This window comes from Nesoenas mayeri, assembly GCF_963082525.1.
Source record: "Nesoenas mayeri genome assembly, chromosome: 15".
Classification (NCBI taxonomy): Eukaryota; Metazoa; Chordata; class Aves; order Columbiformes; family Columbidae; genus Nesoenas; species Nesoenas mayeri.
The window spans coordinates 16014458-16039009 of NC_137559.1; the positions used below are offsets into that span (position 1 = coordinate 16014458).

The 24552-nt window shown below is 39.2% G+C and overlaps 1 protein-coding gene across 1 annotated transcript in view; it reads right to left on the minus strand.

Annotated features, from left to right (window-relative positions):
- Positions 1 to 6417: 6417 nt before the first annotated feature.
- Positions 6418 to 24552, minus strand: part of LOC308046268 (maltase-glucoamylase-like) — a gene marked incomplete at both ends in the record, with an annotated part of 45932 nt that continues 27797 nt past the window's right edge. Inside the window, 20 exons of the mRNA XM_080353997.1 lie at positions 6418 to 6480; positions 8239 to 8409; positions 10542 to 10591; positions 11383 to 11471; positions 11974 to 12098; positions 12590 to 12646; positions 12776 to 12860; positions 15722 to 15870; positions 16644 to 16760; positions 16847 to 16881; positions 17330 to 17463; positions 18281 to 18419; positions 20189 to 20273; positions 21359 to 21493; positions 21850 to 21912; positions 22158 to 22265; positions 22494 to 22622; positions 23562 to 23687; positions 24122 to 24234; positions 24342 to 24438. Coding sequence (XP_080210123.1) covers positions 6418 to 6480; positions 8239 to 8409; positions 10542 to 10591; positions 11383 to 11471; positions 11974 to 12098; positions 12590 to 12646; positions 12776 to 12860; positions 15722 to 15870; positions 16644 to 16760; positions 16847 to 16881; positions 17330 to 17463; positions 18281 to 18419; positions 20189 to 20273; positions 21359 to 21493; positions 21850 to 21912; positions 22158 to 22265; positions 22494 to 22622; positions 23562 to 23687; positions 24122 to 24234; positions 24342 to 24438 — 2070 coding nt within the window. The remainder of the gene's footprint in view (positions 6481 to 8238; positions 8410 to 10541; positions 10592 to 11382; positions 11472 to 11973; positions 12099 to 12589; positions 12647 to 12775; positions 12861 to 15721; positions 15871 to 16643; positions 16761 to 16846; positions 16882 to 17329; positions 17464 to 18280; positions 18420 to 20188; positions 20274 to 21358; positions 21494 to 21849; positions 21913 to 22157; positions 22266 to 22493; positions 22623 to 23561; positions 23688 to 24121; positions 24235 to 24341; positions 24439 to 24552) is intronic.

A 24552-nucleotide genomic window follows, 5' to 3' on the forward strand; every position in this document is an offset into this window, starting at 1 on the left:
ATACAGCATTACAGATACAGCATCCTAGATACAGCATCCCAGATACAGCATCCTTGATACAGCCTCCTGGATACACCATCCTAGATACAGCATCCCAGATACAGCATCCCAGATATAGCATCCCAGATTCAGCATCCCAGACACACTATCCTAAATACAGTATCCTACATACAGCATCCCTGATACAGCATACTAGGTACATCATCCTATATATAGCATCGTAGATAGAGGATCTAGAGATAGAGCATCCCAGATACAACATCCTAGATATAGCATCCTAGACACAGCATCACAGATACAGCATCCCAGGTATAGCATTCCAGATACACCGTGCTAGATACAGCATCCCTGATACAGCATCCTGGATATAGCATGTGAGATACAGCATCCCAGATATAGGAACCTAGATACAGCATCCCCAATACAACATCCCGGATACAGCATCCCAGATACATCATGCTAGATACTGCATCCCAGATAAGGCATCCCAAATACAGCATCCTAGATACAGTATCCCAGATACAGCATCCCAGATACAGAATCCTCGATACATCATCCTAGATACAGCATCCTTGATACATTATTCTAGATACAGCATTCCAGATTCATCATCCCGGATACAGCATCCAAGATACAGCATTCCAGATACAGCATCCTAGATACAGCATCCTAGATACAGCATCCTTGATACATTATCCTAGATACACCATCCTAGATACAGCATCCCAGATACAGCATCCCACATACAGCATCCTAGATACAGCATTTCAGATACAGTATCCCAGATACAGCATCCCAGATACAGCATCCCTAATACAGCATCCCAGATACAGCATCCTAGATACCGCATCCCAGATACAGCATCTTAGATACAGCATCCTAGATACAGCATCACAGATAGAGCATCCTAGATACAGCATTCCAGATACAGCATCCCAGATATAGCATCCCAGATAGAGCATCCTAGGTACAGCATTCCAGATACAGCATCCTAGATACGGCATCCTTGCTACATCATCCTGGATACAGCATCTGAGATACAGAATCCCAGATGCAGCAACCTAGATACAGCACCCCAGATACATCGTGCTCGATACTGCATACCAGATAAGGCATCCCAAATACAGCATCCTAGATACAGCATCCCAGAAACAGCATCCTAGATACAGCATCCAGGATACATCATCCCAGATACAGTATCCCAGAAACAGTATCCCAGATACAGCATCCCGGATACAGCATCATGGATAGAGCATCCTAGATACAGTTCCCCAGATACAGCATCCCAGCTACAGCATCCTAGATACAGCATCTCAGATACTGCATCCTAGATACAGCATCCCAGATACAGCATCCCAGATTCAGCATACTAGATACATCTTACTAGATACAGCATCCCAGATACAGCATCCCAGATATAGCATCCTACATACATCATCCTAGATACAGCATCCCAGATACAGCATTCCAGATACTGATGCAGGGACTAAACAATTAACTAATTAACACTTTAAAAAACTAACACTTGACACTTAAAGTACTAAGCCTACCACACATCACTCAAGACACTTAGAGAGCCGACCCTTTAACCCACATCACTATTGCCCAGCCTTGCTTAGCTCTGTGTAACTTATTGTACAGAAAGCAGGACGTCACTGCCGCCCTGCAAGGACAATAATCCTTGGTGCATGCTTGGGTGAACTGGATTACAGAAACTGAGGCACATGACAGGAGATACGCCAGTTTAACCCACTCAGCAGTCTGAGTCCCAACCAACTCATCACCAAAGGTGACCGTGTACAGAGAAAGAGGACCCGGGGTCACGATCACTGTGCAGCTGCAATCAGGAGGATCCAGAGCTGGAGACTATGGAAATGGTCTCCTGAAATCATTGCAATAAGAACCGCCTTCTCGGGGACAGGTTCTGAATATGTACAGGCGTTCCTAGAACTGTCATGAATATGCAACACTTTACTGCATTTAATCAAGCCAACCAACAACACTTACAGGCAAGACACAATCTCTCCGACAAGCACACACGTGTTCGCCCTCAGCTGTAGATCAGGGACAAGCTTGCGCAGAGACGCCCTGTTGCTGTTTCGCGTTAAGGCATGATCTGTTTCTTTTCTCTTTGTAGATTGGCTGCTGAGCGCCTTTCCTCGGGCCACTGTGAAGCATTTGCCACAGGTGAGAAGTAGCTCGGAGCAGCATTCTGTTCTGCCTATGACTCTCTTTGCTCCTTTACTAGCAGAGCTCCCGTGCATCTGCCCGCGTGAGAAATGCAGGACTGGGCAACATCGTGCAACACGCGGAGCCTTGCCAACAAACGGCGCAGCTGTGCACTCATTCCAGCTTAAGCACGAATGGAGCCTGCATCAACAGTAACAGTTTTGAAATTTCAGTGCCTCCTCCTGAACTGAGACAATAATTTCTGTGTCCCATTGCCCAACCAGACAACTCAGAGTAGGTGACCGATAGAATAAGATCCTTCCCTTTCTGGTAGCCCCTGTTTTGCTGTGCTTCTTTAAAAGCCTCCTGGGCAAGTCCTAAAGTGATCTGGAGCTGCGAGCAGCCCTGACCCAGGCAACACCCTCTCCATAGCGGGATCCTTTCCAACAAGAGGTATTCCTTCCCCCCACAGCTTCTCCTAGCACAGCTTCTTCCCACAGCACCATGGGGATCTCCCCAGGCAGGCTGAGCACTGACCCTTGCAGGCGGCAGAGTCCCTGTCCCGGCACAGCCCTGGGGTGCAGGGACCCTGCTCTGCAGGACAGCCCTGGGCACCCCTGGGTGCTCACCCGGCTTCACACACCTGCAACTCATCCAGGAGAAAAGAGCTGTCTTGTCCTGGGTCTATAATGGTGTAGAAGGAATCTCTCTCTAGGAGGAGAGAGATGAAGAAACTGATAGTGCCATGCTGCCAGATCCTATCTGCTGCAGGACGTGCCAGCTTCAGGAGATTCCCCTAGGAACTGCAGCTGCATTGTCCTGCAGCCAGAGTCTCGCTGTCTCAATGGCTGTGAAGATTTCACCTTCCATGAGCTCTCAGCATCCTCGCACCCCAGACTGCGTTTCCCTCTCTGTGCCTGTCTCCTGTGCCCTCGGTGCTGCAGGCAGAGCCCTCAGCGCTGCTGCGTGTGCAGAGGAGCTGCTCCTGGGCAGAGCTGTCTCTCTGCAGCGCTGCCGCTGCCATGAGCTCCCTGTGTCCCAGGAGCCCAGCCCAGCTCACAGCACAGGAGCAGCACAAGGTGCTTTAATGACCCCTCTGGGGGGTTTGGTGCTGAGTCCGTGAACCTCAGACCCTGGAGGAAGCTGATTAAACCTCTCAAGAAGTCAGATGCAAACTCCAAAGTTTCTTGTAATGTTAATGGGTCCACTGAGGAACACTATGAGGAGCTGACCGCAGGGTCAGTTACAGAAAAAAATTGGAGACAGTGATGAAAGTTCAGGAAAAGCAAAGTAAAGGTGGCTCTGATGCTGAGTTATTAATCAAAGGGCCAAGGCCTGACCCCCAGCCCTGGGAAGGCAGATCCTGTCCCTCCCACATTGCCCAGGCCCTTCCTGGGACAGTGTGATGTGGGGCTGTGGAAGCCCAAGGGCGGGACTATGGTCCCACACTTCCCAGGTTCCTGGCTGGGGACAAGGAGGCCATGAGGCCCCTGTGCTGCAAGGACAAGGTGTCTCCTCATAGGCATCAGAGGTGCAGACAACAGCCATAGCCAAGAGGAGAAGGAGCTCATGGTGGGGCTTTCAGCCTCTTTACATCCCGTGATCATCTCCACGACAGCCTGTCCTGTGCTGTGGCATCCCCTGCACCTCTGTCCCTGCAGGCTGCAGACATCCCCCCTGCTGCCCCACCTTGCTCCTGTCTGAGCATCTTCCTTCCTTTGCTGAGATCTCTCCATCCTCCCCAGCTGCTCCTTGAAGCACAAAGCCTTGGGCTGATGCAGACTCCCTCTGCTGACCTGCTCCACCACAGCTCTGCCCTTCCATCACATTCCTTTCTGCTCATGTCCAGCCTGGACCTTCCCAGCTGCACTTCGGGCCATTATTTCTTTCTCAAGCTCTTTCCCACTATGCAGAAACCTCCACCACCTCTGAAACCGCCCTTCAAGCACTCTCAGGCTACTCCTGCACTGCTGCAGCCTCCCCAGCGCTGCTGGGCCAAAGCAGTCCAGGTCGCTCAGCACCCCACACCATGCGCACAAGGTGCTGAACCTGCCTTGGCAGAGCCCTGCACTCTGCAGTTCCTCCCTGCTTCTCCAGACTGGGAAGCCGCACACTGGCACACACCCGTGTGTGTGGGTCACACCAGTGCTGAACCGAATGGGAGGAGAACTGTAGGTGTCTGCGTCCCCACGCTCCTCCTCATGCAGCCCCGTGTGCAGCCGCCTTGTTCATGGTGAGCGTGCACCACGGGCTGGTGTGGTGGTCCTTGATGTTGCCAAGAGAACCCAAGTCTTTGTCTCCTTGGCTATGGCAATCACCTCTGCCAACAAGGCCTGTGAAGAAACATGTTGTCCTCAGACACCGGGGGCAGCTCAAGGCCTCCTTGCACACCCCCAGTAAGGGTGGGAACTGTCACACCATTGTCCTTCACTCAGCACCACACACCCCACATCACCGTGCACCAGCCAGAGCCCCGAGCAATGAGTGAGGCAGAGGATCTGCCTCTCCAGGGGCTGATGTGGCAGCCCTTGTAGTGCTCAGGCCCTTCTCCTCAGGGTCACTGCTCAGCATGTCAGGTCCTGCTCTGTCCTGATGGATGAGGTTATTGTCCTGCCCTGATACAGAACTGGAGACTTCAACTTGTCAAACTTCAGAGCTTTCTGATGGGTGAATACCAGATATTCACAAGGTCTGGACTCTCCCTTGACTGAAGCTCCATTTGCTCAGCTATTAGTTTGCATGCAGATGGTTTATCCTGATGAGGGTGTCTCTCCCAAGAGAGCAGTGTGAGGAGTTACAGGACACTACAAATACCACCTCCTGGAGGAAATTTGGGGTCTTGGGTGTCTGATACTCATAATGTCAGAGCTCTGGAGTCACAGGGGTTGATTCATTCATGTGGGAGAGCAGCAGGAACGTGTGGAGCTCTGCCTGGGGACAGACAATGTCAGCTGAAGGTTGAGGAGTCAGCATGAGAGGGCAGAACAACATGGGCTGTGTTGCGGTGACTGGACATCGGCTACAGACTCACTGGTGAGGAAGAGGAATGAGATGAGGCCTCCTTCAGACACGTGAAAGAAGCCTCATGTTTCCAGGACATGTCCTTATGGCAGACCTGAGATATCAGAATATCTACACAGTATCAGCCATCCAGGAGGGTTTGGAGCTCATTGATGCCATTTTCCTGACACGGGTGACTGAGGAGTAAGTGGGGTGAGGTGCCCTGTGGGACTTCACACTTATAAACCAGAAAGAGTTGGTCGGGATGGAACCGTCAGGGATGGGAAAGTGGAGCTGAGGCTCCTGGGAGATGAGAACAAGGCCAAGAGCAGGATTTCAGGAGAGCAGGATTTGGCCTGCTGAGGGATCTACATGGATCCTATGGGATATGACCTTGGTGTCTGCAGTGCTTTTGTCTCACGTTTCCTCCCTCCTCTCTCCCACCTGCTGTTGTGTGAAACACTAATTCCAGTAAATTTACAACATCACCTTCCATGAAATAAAAATTCAATAAAAACCTCAATAATACTTCTTTTTATTTTGTTGTTTTCAGTTAACATTCAAATGTCACGTTATATTTTACACAACTTCGGATCAAAATGTTGGAGTAGTTGAGTGCCTGGCTAAGGCCGGGCAAAGCTCCTGAGGATTTCTTGCAAGTGCCTTAATGTTTTATAGATCAACAACAGCAGAATCTTTTAAATCAATCCATGTGACCGCCCTTAAATAATTATCTGTAATCTCAACTCATAAACAAGCAGGGGAGAAAAATGTGGGCAGATTTATTGCCCCACAGGCCCTCAGTTCATGCCAATATTTTTATAAAATAAAATGAAATAAAATAAAATAAAATAGAATAAAATAAAATAAAATAAAATAAAATAATAAAACAAAATAAAATAAAATAAAATAAAATAATAAAATAAATAACAAAATAAAATAAAAAAATAAAAAAAATAAAAAAATAAAATAAAATAAAATAAAATAAAATAAAATAAAATGAAACAAAATAAAATAAAATAAAATTTGAGTTAGGGAAATCACCTCATTTCACGTTCATCTCTTCATTTGGAAAGACCAAGTTTGTCAAATTCGTTTAAAAATTCCACGTGACGAGGCCAACACAAAACCACAACTTGACAAAATAACTTAAAACACACCCCCTGTACATGTTTTTACCACAAAATATCTGAAGAATTCCAACACACTTTGTGAACATGAGGAAGTTCCATGGGGTTTGCGGGCATTTTAACTCCACCGCAATGTGTAGCCTTGGCCCAATCGAAGTTCCAGGTCAGTGATTTCCAGGACCTTGGGAAAACAAATTTTTAAAAAAGCCGTATTATAAAAAATTGTCAGTTCTTATTTCAGATTGCTTCTTGTTACCTTCTTAATTGATCTTCTTTGATATTATATTATCACACAGTATCACAGTATGTTTGGGATTGGAAGGGACCTCAAAAGCTCATCCAGTCCAATCCCCCCATGGAGCAGGAACGCCCAGGTGAGGTTACACAGGAAGGTGTCCAGGCGGGTTGGAATGTCTCCAGTGAAGGAGACTCCACAACCCCCCTGGGCAGCCTGTTCCAGGCTCTGCCACCCTCACTGAGAAGAAGTTTCTTCTCAAATTTAAGTGGAACCTCTTGTGTTCCAGCTTGATCCCATTACCCCTTGTCCTATCATTGTTTGCCACCGAGAAGAGCCTGGCTCCATCCTCGTGGCACTCACCCTTTATATGTTTATAAACATTAATAAGGTCACCCCTCAGTCTCCTCTTCTCCAAACTAAAGAGCCCCAGCTCCCTCAGCCTTTCTTCATAAGGGAGATGCTCCACTCCCTTAATCATCTTGGTTGCCCTACGCTGGACCCTCTCCAGCAGTTCCCTGTCCTGCTGGAACTGAGGGGCCACAACTGGACACAATATTCCAGATGTGGTCTCACCAGGGCAGAGCAGAGGGGCAGGAGGACCTCTCTTGATCTACTAACCACCCCCCTTGTAATACACCCCAGGTACCATTGGCCTTCCTGGCCACAAGGGCCCAGTGCTGGCTCATGGTCATCCTGTTGTCCACCAGGACCCCCAGGTCCCTTTCCCCTACACTGCTCTCTAATATGTAATTCCCCAGCCTATACTGGAACCTGGGGTTGTTCCTGCCCAGATCAAGACTCTACACTTTCCCTTGTTAAATTTCATCAGGTTATTCCCTGCCCAACTCTCCAGCCTGTCCAGGTCTCTGATGGCAGCACAGCTTCCAGTGTCAGCCACTCCTCCCAGCTTGGTGTCATCAGCAGACTTGCTGATAGTACACTCTGTTCCCTCATTGAAATCGTTAATGAATATATTGAATAATATTGAATAATTATATCCTATCCTATTATATCACGTTATCTTACATCCTACTATATTCTATCCTATTATACTATATTAATTATAATAATTGTCATATATTATGTTACATTATAGCATATTATATTATCACATTGTGTTATAGTATATTATGTTATGCTCCTGTTATTATATATGTTATTATATTTCTATTTCTATTTCTATTTCTATGATTTCTATTTCTATGATTTCTATTTCTATGATTTCTATTTCTATTTCTATTTCTACTTCTATTTCTACTTCTATTTCTACTTCTATTTCTATTATTTCTATTTCTATGTCTATTTCTACTTCTACTTCTATTTCTATTATTTCTATTTCTATTTCTATTTCTATTATTTCTATTTCATTTCTATTTCTATTTCTATTTCTATTTCTATTTCTATTTCTATTTCTATTTCTATTTCTATTTCTATTTCTATTTCTATTTCTATTTCTGTTAATATATTATATTTCTATTATCAATATTTGTTTCCTATAATAATTCTAAATGTTAACATATCAACACATTGCCTTTTGGCTGGAAGGCAGACGCAAGCACAACTCAACAGAACACTGAGTCACAAATTCATAACTCAATAACAGCCGATTATATTAAACATCAATGGATTTTAGCTCCGGGGGTCTCGACCATGATTTGTGACTAGAATCGTTAATTCTGGAGGAAAACTAAATGGATATACCTGTTTTTCACCATTGTAGGACACGACGTGAGGAGATTGAACTTCTTGCCCGTCCTGCAACACCATCGCCCTCTGGACCATTGAGCTCAGCCCCAAGACTTTAATTTGGGTGAACCTCAGATTATTTGGATCAGTGTAACCTTGGTGCAAAACCTTTATCTCTAAAACATCCTGAAGGAAAAGAAATCAAACATATCAGTGATTTTTTGCTTGGTCAGAAAATGCTTTTTCACTTGTGGCTCACAATTTTCTTCTTCTTCAATTAAAAAAGTGCTGTTAATATTTCACGAATGTCAGAATGTTGGATTTTCCCCATTACTTTGCATCCCCCGCTGCTCAATATTAAACAGATTTGTCCCGATGTGAATTTTGCAGCATAGGAAAGGATTAAAACAATTTGTTTTCATAATTCAGACCTTTTCTTTTATTTTTCCCCTGATTTTCCTGTATTTCTCTGGATTTTCCCAAACTACTGAATTCAGTGGAAAGATTTTTGTGCAATCACCGGTTATTGCTGATTTATTTTTAATTTGCCTTTTACAAATGCAAAAATAACATGCTTAAAATAGATTATGAAGCTCTTCATCCCCAAACTTAATTAATAATAATACAGTTATTTTATTGCATTCTTCATTACTGATCGATTTACAACTGTTGTAATTAAGCTTTTCCTTAACAGCTTTCTGTAAAAGCAGGAAAAGGTGCATTTATTATGTAATTTTACAACTGAAAAGAGCAAAAAAAACCCTTTTCTCCCTTAGCAGTTAATGTCCAATGACTTGACAAGGTCAAAATGAATGGGAAATATGAGTGTCATATTAAATATTAGATATTAATATTAAAATGCAAATTAAAATTACTATTAAGAACAACAAATTCTGGCCACCAGGAAAATGAAACAACACAATTTTTCTTACAAAGCATTTATTTTAAATCGATAGTCTGTATAATTCCCATCTAATTTAATTCCAGCTATTCAACTGCTTAAAGCAATAATTTAAAGCTAATATGCAGGAAATTGCAATAATTGTAATAAGCAGCCCCAATCACTGACTTTATTACACAATCTTTGCTCCGTGGTCTATTTTCTGTGCTCAAGAAAAAACGATAATAATTAAGAAGAGCAATAAAAATTAATAATAGTGATAAAAAATAAGAATAATTATGAAAATTAAGAGTAAAATTGAAAATTAGGGATAAAAACTCGTCACAAATAGAGTCGGTGACTCCACACCAGCCTCTGTTCAAAGGTCCTGCTGGGGCCTTTAAACAATTAACAATTGTTAACAAAAATTAAGCAAAACTGAACAATTTTTGCCCAACTGGGTCTTTTCCATCAGGACACGGATGGTGGGAGCAGAAAATCTTGTCCAAAAAGCTGAGAGGTGAGAAGCAAATATTTCTGTACTATTAATAAATACAATTTACAATAGTTTGATAATATTATCTATTGTATCTTTATCCTCTTTTAATTTCTGGGTTTGTGTATGGTTTCTAATTTACATAATAGTACAATATCCAGAATTTATAAATAAATGTGTGTTTGTTGAAGGAGCTTCTAGTCTATCCAATCAACTGGTGTCTATGTAGACTTGTGCTAAATTGAGGCTATAAAATATGCACGAGCTGATTGGCTAAAATGCCTTAATTTACAAAAATGGTTGAAAACTGCTGTGCGGGTGATGCAGCTGAATTGCTCTGGAGCTTGGAGGTCTCAGGCTGGGCCAGCGACTTTATACACGTAAATACGAATATGTGGAACGGCCTCATTGACATCAATTAAGTTTCCCCAACTTTTTACAAAATTGCTTTATCCATGTAGGGTGCACTAGTGCATAGATTGGCTCTTTGGAAAAAAATTAAACAAAAATAAAATAAAATAAAATAAAATAAAATAAAATAAAATAAAATAAAAAGAAAATTACAAAAAGAAAAATAAACAAAAAACCAAAAGCAAGCAAACAAACAAGAACAAAATAAAAAAGAAACTAAAACAAAGTAAAAGAAAACAATAAAGCTAAATAAAATAAAACTTTAAAAAGAAAACAAACCCCACTCAAACAAAGAAAGGAAACCAAAATAAAATAGAGTAAATCAAAACAAATTAAATTAAAGAAATTAAACAAAATAAAATAATCAAACCAAAATAACTGCAGCCATTTCCAGGACACTGGTAACAGCCTGTCCGTCCCACAGGATCAGCAGCACATTGGGATATTGACACATTTTTAAAACGCCAAATTAAAATACTTTAATTAAACATACCGGGGTAGTCACCCTGGCTATTTGTTGCCATGACGTACCTGACGAGCCGTGAATGACGTCAGCAGGTACTGCCCCGCTTCATACGCCTCTGGGAAAAGCACACAGAGAAACAAAATGGATTTGCTGATCACCTTTATCTTTTCTATTAAATAGAATTTTTAATTAAATAGAAGAATATATATGCACGTATATGTGTTTTGCAGAGCCTTCAACATTTTGTATGTTACAAAAAACCACAATGCTGCGTGTTACTTGTGATAATCTCAGGAAATAATTTATAGTTATTACGAGACTTCTAGGTAGGTGCTATCTGAAGATAATTTGAATTTATTAATAGACAGGAAATTAGTTAAATTAATCTATAGATGCATTCCCCACAAGTTTGAAAATAAATTCTTATTATAAACATTTACGTCCAGGGCACAATTTAATTTATGGAAAATACATATTCTGTAAATAACAACATAGTTATTATTTTACCATCACTTTTTAAAATTTATTTTTATTTATTATTACTTATTTATTTTTATTAATTATTATTTATTTTTAATTATTATTTATTTGTTTTCATTTATTATTATTTATTTATTTTTATTTATTATTATTTTACCATTCATTTTGCATTTTATCTTGTTTTTATTTTACATTTGACTGTACATCTAGAATAATTACAATTATTACCACTAATTTTTTTTTTTAATTTCATTAACTAAGTTAAATCATTGTACTGTCATATTTTTTCTGATTTGTGCCCATGTTTTTACAATCATGCAATAATCCCAAAACAAAAGTTAATTGCTCATGCTGGAAAAATGGCAAAATTTATATACTGTCGATGCTGAATTTATTTAGCATGTAAAAACTAGATGATGTGCTTACCGATGCTCACCCCATCGTCCCAATAAAGCTGCCCTTCCGCAGCTGAACTGTCGTTCAATGCAACAAGAAGTGCCAACGGGTTTTTTCGGCTATGAAATACAAGAAAATAATGATAAATAGAAATAGAATGAAATAGAAATAGAAATATAGAAATGGAAATGGAAATAGAAATAGAAATAGTAATGATAATAACAATAATAATAATATTCTTGGGAAATCACATTTTATGGTTGTCAGGTGCTATATATTCTAGACATTCTTTTTCTAGACAGTATACACAATGGCTGGTACCAGCCTTCCCCAATCCAGAGCATTCAAATGTGACCACAGCAAGGAAACAAAAAAGAGAAGAAAAAGCTATCATATAATTAAGATTGATTATCTCAGGACTGCAAATGGTCACATGAAATGGGAGATACGAAAGCAGAAAATTTGATTTTTCCCAGGTTGAAATTAAGGAGGGCAAAAAAATGCTCTCGCTGTGTAATTAAGACACAAATTATTTGCCAGGCCACTAATTAAATATCTCCTTTGGAAAAGGAAAAGGATAATAATAATAATGATAATAATAATAATAATAATAACAGCCACCTGTAAAATGTGGTATTAGCAGGACTTTGCTGAGCAAGGATGTAGCCGCCTCGGATGTGCAGGTTGATGTGTCCCAAAGGAGCTGATAAATCTCTAAATTGTCCCCTAAAGCCAATATATTCACCCTATATATGATTAATAAGTTAAAAACAATTTTTAAAAATATAGTCTCTTTGTTGAATTACCCATTAAAATTTTTTTGAGTGAAAGCTTGTAAATACAGACTAAAATGTTATATATATTATATGTTATTTATATTATACGTATTATATAAATATATAATATAGCAGTAAATATATAAATAAATCTATAAAAGTATCTAAATAAATAAATAAATAAAGCAATAAAAACTATATAAATAAATGTATAATAAATATATGAATATATGAATATATAATAAATACACAGAAACATAAATACATCCTAAATAAGTTGTTCCTGCAAATCCTTTTTAATGCAGAACTCTATGTATTTCCAATATAAAATCTGAAATTCTACATATAGAAACTGATTGTTTACACTTTTTTGTTTTCTTCCCCTCCATTTTTGGAAAATAAATTATAATTTTCATTGAAGGGTTTAAGAAATATAATATATATTTTTAAAAATTACTTACTGTGTGATAATCGTACCAGCGGGCATTGGGCAGGTAAGCATTCACCACCACAGCCCCCTGGAATAAAACATTTTTGGTTTAAATCTATTAAAGCCCGAAAGTAACATTTAGAACACTTCTAATATTTTCATCCATCTATTTTTGTCTGAATTTTACACCATTTTTGTTCCCTTTTTGATAACTCACCTGTTCCAGGACAGGGCTGATGAGCAGTGCTGGGCCCCATAGAAATTGTGTGTAGATTTCCCATGTCAGTTTGTCACCCACAAACCTGTAAAACAAGAACAAGTGATGGAACCCCCAGTGTCAGCATTTCCCCAAATATTTCCTAATTGAAGCATTTATTCTCAAAAAACCTACCATTTCCTCAACTGTAAGCATGCTCCCAGTAATAATACTTAATATTTATTTATTATTATTAATTTATAATTATCTATAAATAATATATATATTAAAAACAATCTATAGTTATTGCTGTTATTGCTTATATATATAATTTTATCATATAGTAATTATTATACGCACAGTGTATAATATATAAAATAATGCATTATACGTCATATTATATAATAATATAAATAATACATTATATGTCATATTATATAATAATACAATGATGCCATAATTATAATAGAATAATAGGTGATAATTATAAATAAATATTACATAGTAGGATACATGTTAGAATATAAATAATATTTCCTCAACTGTAAGCATACTCCCAGTAATAATACTTAATATTTATTTATGATAATTAATTTATAATTATCTATAAATAATATATATATAAAAACAATCTATGGTTATTGCTGTTATTGTTTATATATATAATTTTATAATATAGTAATTATTATATGCACAGTGTATAATAGATAAAATAATACATTATATGACATATGTAATAATATAATGATGTAATAATTATATATTATATTATATTATATTATATTATATTACATTACATTACATTACATTACATTACATTACATCACATTACTACATTAATATATGTAATATATGTGATATATTAATAAATGTAATAATTATAATATTATATTAATATTATTATATAATATAATGATGTAATAGAATAATAGGAGATAATTATAAATAAATATTACATAGTAGGATACATAATAGCATATAAATAATATATGATATAGCAAACAATAAGTAGTAAATATGTAACAAATGTTATATATTATAAATATATATTATATGCCTGTATATTCTCTCTATATTATATACTCTTATATAGTATACATTTTATATAGTCTAAAATTTCATTATTATACAGGTTATTTCAAAAAGATGGACCCAATGTGAAATCGCGCAGCTTTGTAATTGTGTTCATCTTAATGTGAAAATGTGTATTGAGATCTTCATGTGAAAATCATTAGGGAAATACCACTTATTAATTCTCATTTCTGCTATTTCTTTAGGCTTGCTGGCCTATCTACATATATATTAAACTTTTTACTTAGCATATTTAAAGCACAAAACTTAACAAAAAGAAATCCATCTTACTTGCTATTAGCAAGAGCAAAAATAAGTATCGGCCCAGTTACTTTCTGATTTGAACTATTGTTTTCTTTCATTTGACAGGTACTTTGTCAGCCTTAGGTCTTAAATTAGGGAAAATTAGGTTGGGATTCCACATTGGCAATTCAGTGGTTTTTAGGAGAACACAAGAATTTGTAAATATTAGACTTTACCATTCAGGCATTAAACAGTTTTTGGCACATATTGCCCCCTCTGAACAGGTACAAATAAAGTCTTATGACTCTAAAAATATGCTTAAAACAAACAAAAAAAAAAACCCAACCAACCAACCAAACACCTGTATCAGTAATATCACTCCGGATGAGGAGAATGAGCTTTAAAATTAATATATTAAGTTTATTTGTAGTGAAGAAAAAAACGGTGGTCTCCGTTTTGAGCCCTGAGGTGACCCTGCCACCTGTGGTGCCGCCATTCTGAGCCTTGAGCTGCTTCTGGTGCTGCCATTCTGAGCCCTGAGCTGGTTCTGGTGCTGCCATTCTGAGCCCTGAGTGGTTCTGGTGCCACCATTCTGAGCCCGGAGCTGAGGAGCCCAAGACTGACCCCAGGATTCACGGTTTGGCCTCCCTGGTGCCCAGCGCAGGGGACGGTCACTGCCCTTGTCCCGCTGGCCACCCTGGTGGTGACACAAGCCAGGCGGCTGGTGGTGATACAAGCCAGGACGCTGGTGGCCTCTTGGCCACCTGGGCACATCACAGTATCACAGTATCACAGAATGTCAGGGATTGGAAGGGACCTCAAAAGATCATCTAGTCCAATCCCCCCATGGAGCAGGAACGCCCAGGTGAGATCACATAGGAACATGTCCAGGTGGGTTTTGAATGTCTCCAGAGAAGGAGACTCCACAACCCCCCTGGGCAGCCTGTTCCAGTGTCTGTCACCCTCACTGAGAAGAAGTTGTTTCTCAAATTTAAGTGGAACCTCTTGTGTTCCAGCCTGATCCCATTGCCCCTTGTCCTATCACTGTTTGCCACCGAGAAGAGCCTGGCTCCATCCTCATGGCACCCACCCTTTATATATCTATAAACATTAATAAGATCACCCCTCAGTCTCCTCCAAGCTAAAGAGCCCCAGCTCCCTCAGCCTTTCCTCATAAGGGAGATGCTCCACTCCCTTAATCATCTTTGTTGCCCTATGCTGGATCCTCTCCAGCAGTTCCCTGTCCTGCTGGAACTGAGGGGCCACAACTGGACACCATATTCCAGGTGTGGTCTCCCCAGGGCAGAGCAGAGGGGCAGGAGAACCTCTCTTGACCTACTGACCACCTCCTTCTAACCCACTCCAGGTCCCATTGGCTTCCTGGCCACAAGGGCCCAGTGCTGGCTCATGGTCACCCCGCTGTCCCCAGGACCCCCAGGTCCCTTTCCCCTACGCTGCTCTCTAATATGTAATTTCCCAGCCTGCTGGCTCATGTCCAGCTGCTGTCAGCAACATCCCCAGGTCCAGATCCCTCTATAGATCCTTCCCACCCCAGCAGATCAACACTCCCGCCCAAAGTGGCGTCATCCACATCTCCCTGGGGTTCACTCGATCCATGGGTTAACGCAGCGGGACAGATGACAGGACACGTACTCGTGCAGCAGGGGCCGGACGACGGTGCTGCCGTGGATGTTGGCTTCGTACATCAACGTGTACAGATACGGCAGGAGAGAATATCGGATGTTCAGCACGTTCCTCGAAATGCCTTCAAATGTGGAATTCCAGGCAACAGGATCTTGCCTCTAAACAAAATAACCTCTTGTTATTCATTAGGATTATTTTGTTAGGAAGCGATGGGGGAAAAATGACTTTAGCATCTTTTGTTCATCTTATTACCCATCAATTCGTATAATTTAGCGGCAGGACTTGTCAAACATGCCTTAAAATCAACATAGCGAAGCACAGCTGAGGAGATCCGGGTGGAGCTTTGCAAATTCCTTCAATTCCGAGTACTTTCATTTATTTCTGTTCTTTAATGAAAACCAAACAGCTCAACCTAAAGCTCTAATGTGAATAGAAACACTATTTCCCTTATTGCCATTTTCCCAGTTTTACAACTTTCTATCATACACTCCGCAGCACGGTCCACAGGACACAATTATTTTTAGAATAAATAAAATTTTTTAGAGCATGAAGCGGGCAAAGTACAGGAATTTTAGATACTCAGGTATCTCATTGTACTGGTCCCTTTTCTAATTTGCTGGAAAATCACTAATAATTAGGGATGACGATACTAAGGTCAGTGTTGCCCCTTTAAATCTGTGTAGTCACCAAAGTAATTATTTTAGTCTTGTAAGTGTGGCACATGTAAATAAAAATTAACTACATTTTAAAAATAACTCTTTTCATCTTGTAGAGTTGGTGTATTTAAGTAGAATTGGAACACGTGAAAAATAACAATTTTATGCTTATAGTTGTAGTGTGTTTACATGAAAATGGCATAAATGGGGAATAAAAAATAAAGGAAATGGGGAAAATATGAGAAAAAAAACCCAAACAAACAGAAGTTTCCCACCTTTGATCCTTTGCCATTGTGATTCCTTGAATACGGGTAAAAGGCCCCGAGCTCCATCCACCGAGCGCACAGCTCGTACTCTGAGTCTCCGAAGAAGCCACAGATATCAGCTCCTGTCTGAAAATTAAATACAATAAAATATAATGGCAATACTATTTTGTTAATAACGATAACAAATATAAGGTAATAAATCGGGAGCTTACGTAAGATATTCCGAAGAGACTAAACTCCAACATGCCTGCAATGAAATAAAATATAATTCAATAATAAAAAATAATTCAATAATAACATCTACACTTTTTTTTTTGTATAGTGAGGGTTTCTCAGGATGAGAAAAGGAGAATAATTTCCAGAATTCCCCTATTTCTTCAGAAGCAAAGCAGCAGATTTGGGGTAAAAAGGAGAGGATGAGTTTGAGAATGATGTGTTGCTCAAACCCACAAATCAAACCCAGCGCCATTAGAAACCATGAACTTTCTTAAAAGGCAAAAAGAAAGAGGTCAAGTAGAAATTGGCTGTAAATTCCAATTGCCTGAGTGGGTAGCCCATTTTGGCTAAAAAAAAATGAAGGAAATCAAGACAAAACATGGAATAAATTAGTTAATAATTTTTTTTTTTTAGTTATTGCTTTCATTTTATTTCATTAAATGTATTAATTTTTATAAATGGTGTTATCACTAACGTACCTATGATGGATTTATCCAGCTGGTTCCAGGCAGCCGTATTGTCCCCCAGCCAATGTCCCGACCACTTCCCGCTGCTGGGGAAGGTCGAGCGGGTGACGATGATTCCTCGCTCCCCCGTGATGCTCCGCAAGGCGCTGGGAGGAGAAACCAAAGGGATGAGAACGGAAAATAACAGCAAAAAGTCTTACTCATGACCCCGAAAACAAAACCGACGGCTCATCTTCCCGTAGGGAAGCTCTGCCTGCGACCAGGAGCAGCCGTAAACCAAACGTATGGGTTTTTAATTGCAATTATGATCCACACGTCTCCAGAATTAAGTGTCAACTAACTCGTTGTTAGAAAATGAGTTTTCAAAACCAGGTGTCACTAAATTAGGGATTTCCAGTTAAGACTTCATGGGAAAACACAAGTGTGGCCCAACTTACACATTTTTTTTAAGGGTTACATGATCTGGTCCAGGGCACATTAGTCCGTTATTACAATAATAATTACGATTTGCAGCAACAGCTAAAAACAGAAGTGAATTTTCCCTTTTCAACACCATTTAATTTATTTCAATGAAATTCACCTAAGTCTGGTTAAAACAGAAGTGAATTTTCCCTTTTCAACACCATTTCATTTATTTCAACGAATTTCACATAAGTCTGGTTGGATTGTAGGCTATATTTTAAAATCTATGTTCATTTTCCTTCCTGTGATGCAAGGCCAAAAGAAGTTCAACACTATAATAAACCAATTTTTTGCAGAAATAAAAGATGTTGTGTGCTTGAACTACTCAAATCAAATTACCTGCAAGCAACTGAAGAACTGAAGATATTCAGACCAATAGAAAAATTATGAGAAAAAAATATTTCCAGTAAATAAGTCTGAAACTTTTTGGCGTGAGGACAGAGACACCAAATATTAATTTGCACCATTTTTTGGAAAGAATGAAAAAAAGAAATTACTTACTCAAGGGTGGGTTTTGTTTGTGACCACCCATAAAGGTTGTGGACGTCATAGTGACGGACGGGAGAACCATCGGGGAGGAATTGCTGCCCCTCCATGCAGAGCGTCTTGAAAGCCAAGCCCTCCGACCGCGACCCCAGCTCTACCAGAAACGCAATGAAAACACATGTGTTTTAATAATTTGCATCCAGGGAGAACTTTACCAAGTGGTTTCTCTTGGTTTTGTTTGTCTGTTTGTTTGTTTTTAATCGTATTTACTTCCCTTTGAAGTATTTACATGGTCATCTATTTTATTTTAATGAAAATGACATTTTTCTGAAATTGTATTTCAGAAGTTTAGGAAATGCTGACAAGTTATTTCAGAAGTTTAGGAAATTCTGAAATTCTCTTTCAGAAATGTAGGGAATTCTGGAATTCTATTGCTAAACTTTAGGCAATTCTGTAATTTCTGACGCCACACAAGTACCTGGGCCCGTGAGAGACATATTAATAGCAACTCAGTTCTAGACTGAAGAGGATAAAGAGTAAATAGAATTTATCCTGAGTGAGAAAATATCGCAAATTTTTTGTACCAAGACCATATACACAGAGAACTTTGGAGGAAAGTCCATTCTGAATATTCTGCTTCCTGAGAAATTACATTTCAACACATCAGGAGGCAATGGGAGGGTTCTAACCAAGCAGCAGTGAGTTATTGCTAATTAATACTAACTAACTTGAGGGAATGGAGTGTACTATCAGCAAGTTTGCTGATGACACCAAGCTGGGAGGAGTGGCTGACACTGGAAGCTGTGCTGCCATCAGAGACCTGGACAGGCTGGAGAGTTGGGTGGGGAATAACCTGATGAAATTTAACAAGGGAAAGTGTAGAGTCCTGCATCTGGGCAGGAGCAACCCCAGGTTCCAGTATAGGTTGGGAAATTACATATTAGAGAGCAGTGTAGGGGAAAGGGACCTGGGGGTCCTGGTGGACAACAGGATGACCATGAGCCAGCACTGGGCCCTTGTGGCCAGGAAGGCCAATGGTACCTGGGGTGGGTTAGAAGGGGGTGGTCAGTAGGTCAGAGAGGTTCTCCTGCCCCTCTGCTCTGCCCTGGGGAGACCACACCTGGAATCTTGTGTCCAGTTGTGGCCCCTCAGTTCCAGCAGGACAGGGAACTGCTGGAGAGGGTCCAGCGTAGGGCAACAAAGATGATTAAGGGAGTGGAGCATCTCCCTTATGAGGAAAGGCTGAGGGAGCTGGGGCTCTTTAGTTTGGAGAAGAGGAGACTAAGGGGGGACCTTATTAATGTTTATAAATATATAAAGGGTGAGTGCCACGAGGATGGAGCCAGGCTCTTCTCGGTGGCTAACAATGATAGGACAAGGGGTAATGGGATCAAGCTGGAACACAAGAGGTTCCACTTAAATTTGAGAAACAACTTCTTCTCAGTGAGGGTGACAGACACTGGAACAGGCTGCCCAGGGCGGTTGTGGAGTCTCCTTCTCTGGAGACATTCAAAACACACCTGGACTTGTTCCTGTGCGACCTCACCTGGGCGTTCCTGCTCCAGCAGGGGGATTGCACTGGATGAGCTTTTGAGGTCCCTTCCAATCCCAAACATACTGTGATACTGTGATACTGTGATACATCAGTAGTAAGACCCCTCTGAGAAGAGCAAGGACTTCAAGATCATTCCTCAAATTAGGCCTTAAAATTGTACATATTACAACAACTCATCAGAGGAGGCACAAGGATATTTTTGAAAGTTTTAGTCATCTACTGCATTTTTTAATTTTCAAAACCCTGACAGGCACAGTATGGACTGTGTCCAAAGCAAAGTCCCAAGATACAAAATAGGTACAAAAATCTGTCCAAAAAAAAAAAAGATTTTAAAATGCTTAAAATGTTACGGCACTGATCAGACTCACGGGGCACGTATGGTGGAAAGTTGAGCTCTTGGTTTCTGCAGCCACCAACAGCACCATTAACGAAGCTCGAAGGTTCGTTCATGTCCTGAAAACAGAAAGTGAAATGTCAGATTAACACATTCCTCTTAAATTTAATACACTAGGTCCTCTCAGGTATTTTAGTTGTGCCCTGAATATTCAATTGTCTTTGCCAGCAGGCTGACCAAGTACATTGAATGAACAGGGAAATGCAGATTTTTAGGACTACTCATTGCGTTTCTTCATGCGTAAAAACCACTGGTTCAACAGATACTTTTTTCTGATGAGAAATTCAGTTCATATGCAGATTCTGATTTTCTCATTTCCCAGAGAATAAAGCACAAAATTCATGGAGATTAATTTAAGGCAGAGGCTTCCATTTGTTGTTTCTCAACTATATTTCCAGAAAAGGGCAGGTTTTCCCCTGTGAGAAGTGAAATCAATACAGAAAATATTGCTACAGATACATGAATTTCTAAAATCTCTGAATTTGGTAATGATGGCGCTTCTCCTCAGTGCCCATGATCCTCTGGTTGCAGCCATGATACATGAAATTCTAAATATTCTCCTGGGTTTCTACATGTTTTGTGGTTTTCCATAGAAATATTATTTAATAATTTAATATAATATAATTTAATAGATTCTACAACTATTGCAAGCCCGTGTCATTTAATAAGGAAGCTAAACCTGTTTCTCTCACTTCACCTTGCAGAAGTCATAATGGTGACAAAATAGCCTCTCACTGCCAATAAAACAAAATAAAAGAAAATAAAACTATATAATAAAATAGTAAAAAAAACCCCAAACCCGAAATTAAAAAAAACAGCATGCACACACACATATACCTAAGCCAAAAAAACAACTTCAGGAAGTCATGGAACGACACCACCAATGCAAAAGAGCCTTTAGGTGAGTGACAAGTAAATAATGAAGATCTGAGAAAGTAAAATTTTTCAACGTGGAAAACAAAGGGGAAATAATGATGCTGCTCAAAAGAAGGATTTTTAAACATTTGAAATTATATTTAGCGTTAAACATCTATTTCCTTCCTTCCTTGAAGGCATCAGAGGAGGGTTTTGAGGTGTTGAGAGTCAATCCTGAAATAAAAAGATGTGGTAAAATCTCAGAAATAGGACAATTTTTCACACTTACTATCCAGATGCCGTCGAACTTCAAGCTTTGCGATGCATTGCGGGAGTTGTTGTAGACTTCGGTGATTTCTCTCGTCCACCATTCGATCGTGGAATTGCGGAAGAAATCTGGAAAAGCCGTGTACGCGCGGTAGATCTGGAAAAGAAAGAAGAATCATTGAAGCATAGACACAGGAGTGTCCCACTACTAAAATGTTGTGATTAGTTTTGCTATTTAAAAAATACAAATTGATTTTTTCTTAAATAATTCATGGGTTTGCAACAGTTTTTAGATATTCTGACAGAAAGGTTGGAATCTGAGGTCTGATTTTATTTACATCATTATCCTCACTCTTCATTTAGGTTTTTTGGATGTTCTGGTAGAAAAACTGGGCACTTTCGGCATTTGAATTTGTAGAGGAAGTTTAATTGGACATTTAACTTCTATAAACCTTAACGAATTTGCTGCTCCCTCTCTATTTGTGTCAGTCCTCAAAGATAATCAGCATTTACCTCCACTTGGGTGTCCCAATCCAGTGAGTCATTAACGACGACGTTCGGGAGATCCGGCCACACCTGGGAGGAGGAAAGAGATGGTAAAATGATCCAATTAAAACTGGATGAAAAAGTGAGGATCCACAGCAATAAAGCTTCACTTCCACGTCGTCCAATGGTGACGCAAACCAAGTCTATTTACATTTGTAGCATTCAACGTGTCAGCTAAATTTGGGAATGTACATGAAATTAGACATCTTCTCCCCAACATCTGACCTTGCGTGATGCTTATTTAGTTAAATAATCCTCTTTTTTAAGAACCCCACCTTTGCGTATATGATGTCATTGGTATTGGGCCATTTGATGAAGACGTCCTTCTCCAAAGCTCTTGTGAAGGCGAGGTAATTGGTTTCGTTAGCAGATATGGCTGGGTCCTAAAATTAAAGGGTTCATTAATTAATACAAAAATATTTTTAAATAATAAAAAATAATTTATTTAATTAATACAATAATTTAAAAATAAACACAATTTTTATGCTTGAAAGACAAGCACTGAAACGCCATTCAATACGTTCTGTATTCTGCAATGCTGTACTGTATCTTAAAACCAGAATTCATCCGGAATTTAAAGCTGTAATTTAAAACAAGTATTAGACACTCACCAGGATCAGGATAAACCTCATTCCTTCTTCATGGATTTTGTTAATTAGAGCTGGTAAGCCGGCGAAGTGCGGGCTGAGGGTGAAGTCCAGCTGCCGTACCATATAGTCAATATCCACATACTGGATATCCTGTAGTTTACACACGAAAAAAAGGGCTTTTTTTGGTCATTTCCTGAATGACACGATCCATCAGCACGTTCATCATCCATTTGCAAAAATAGGCAAGCTACTGATTTTTTTTTTTATTTTAGTGTAAAATTGGAATCTGCTGCAGCTTAAGGCTCAGGTTATATATTATATATATACATGTATATATATACAGGTGCTCAGGTTATCAGATGAACAAACTCCCACAACCCATCCAGTCAGAAACTCAACTTTCACTACTGTATTTGTAGTGAAAAAAAAACAGAAATTCATACATGTGAACCAAAAAATATTTGTATAAATATAAATAATATATTAATAATTAATTGATAATATTATTAAAATTATTAATTATTAATAACATAACATAACATAACATAACATAACATAACATAACATAACATAACATAACATAACATAACATAACATAACATAACATACTTAATTATTAATATAATATATAATATCATTAATTATAATTCTTAATAATTTAATTATAATAAGTAATTATTAATATTAATAATTAATGATATAATAATATAATATATGTATAAATACATATTGATAGAGACGTTGCCTGCATCTGTGTTGCTACACACTGTTCAGAAACAAGGGAATCACTCCATGCCAAAATAATGGGATGTTTTTAAAACATTGAAGTCTGATGTTTGTAAAATGAAAGCCATGCTTACTTTAGGTAGCTTTTGTAATTTTCCCCAAAACACACCAAAATGTAGCTTTTTTAGCACAGGATGATGTATAACCTAAACAAAATTGCTTTTGTTTTGTTTCCCTGCAAAGTGCATGGAAAAGTTGAACTGTGTCATTAATCGTAATATTTCTTTTACTATTTTAAGTTAGATAATACCCCAAAACTGGAAATTCAAGCAGCACTACAATATGTAATGACTCTCAACGTACATAGGGTATCCCGGCTGCTTTCATGTCTTCCACCAATGTGGCGATTTCGGCGTCATTTTCATACCCGTAGCGGCACAACTGGAATCCCAGTGCCCAGTAGGGTGGCATGACAGGTCGCCCAACCAGCTGAAAACGGAAAAGAAATCATCATAATTATTGCAAATAGGTGAAAACAGAAGAAAACAACGATGACAATTTAAAAAAGTAAATATAAAAATTCAAACAAAATAAAAAGATAAAACAGAAAAAAATAAAATAAATTAAAAATAAATCAAACGTTTAAAAAAATAAAAGAGAATAAAAAAGACAATAAAAATAAAACTAAGAATAAAGAAAAAAAAGGAAAAGAAAAGGGAGAAAAAATGGAATAGGGAAAGGGAAAAGGGAAAGGGAAAAAGGAAAGGGAAAAGGGAAAGGGAAAAAGGAAAGGGAAAAGGGAAAGGGAAAAAGGAAAGGGAAAGGGAAAGGGAAAAGGAAAAGGAAAAGGAAAAAGGTGAACCAAACCAAACCAAACCAAAAGAACCCCAAAACCCTTTGAATTTGCACAAGTAGAACCGTACTGCGGTGTATTCCTGAACGACGAGCTCTGGCGTTGGCCCCAAAACCATGTAAAAGTCCAGAATTCCGCCAGTTGTGCGATAGGTCAGAGCAGGCGTGGGCTGGAAGGTCACATCTGGAAAAGAGTGAGAAGGCAAGAAATCCCCATGTAAGGCAAAAAACTGGACACTGGAGTGAAACACACGGAGAAAAGAAAGCAAAATTGTATTATTTTCTTTTTACCCATTGCGTTGCTGTTAAGCAAGAGGACACCGTGGGCATTGCCGTCTTCTTCAAGACCCATGTAGAATGGTTGGAAACCATAAGAATTCAACTTGTACTGCAAAGAAATCAAGTATCTTCAGTTGGAATGACATCATAAGCATTCGGTTATTTACACCTAACAACAAATTACCCATTGTCAATAACAAGGTTAATAAATGATCTGATACAC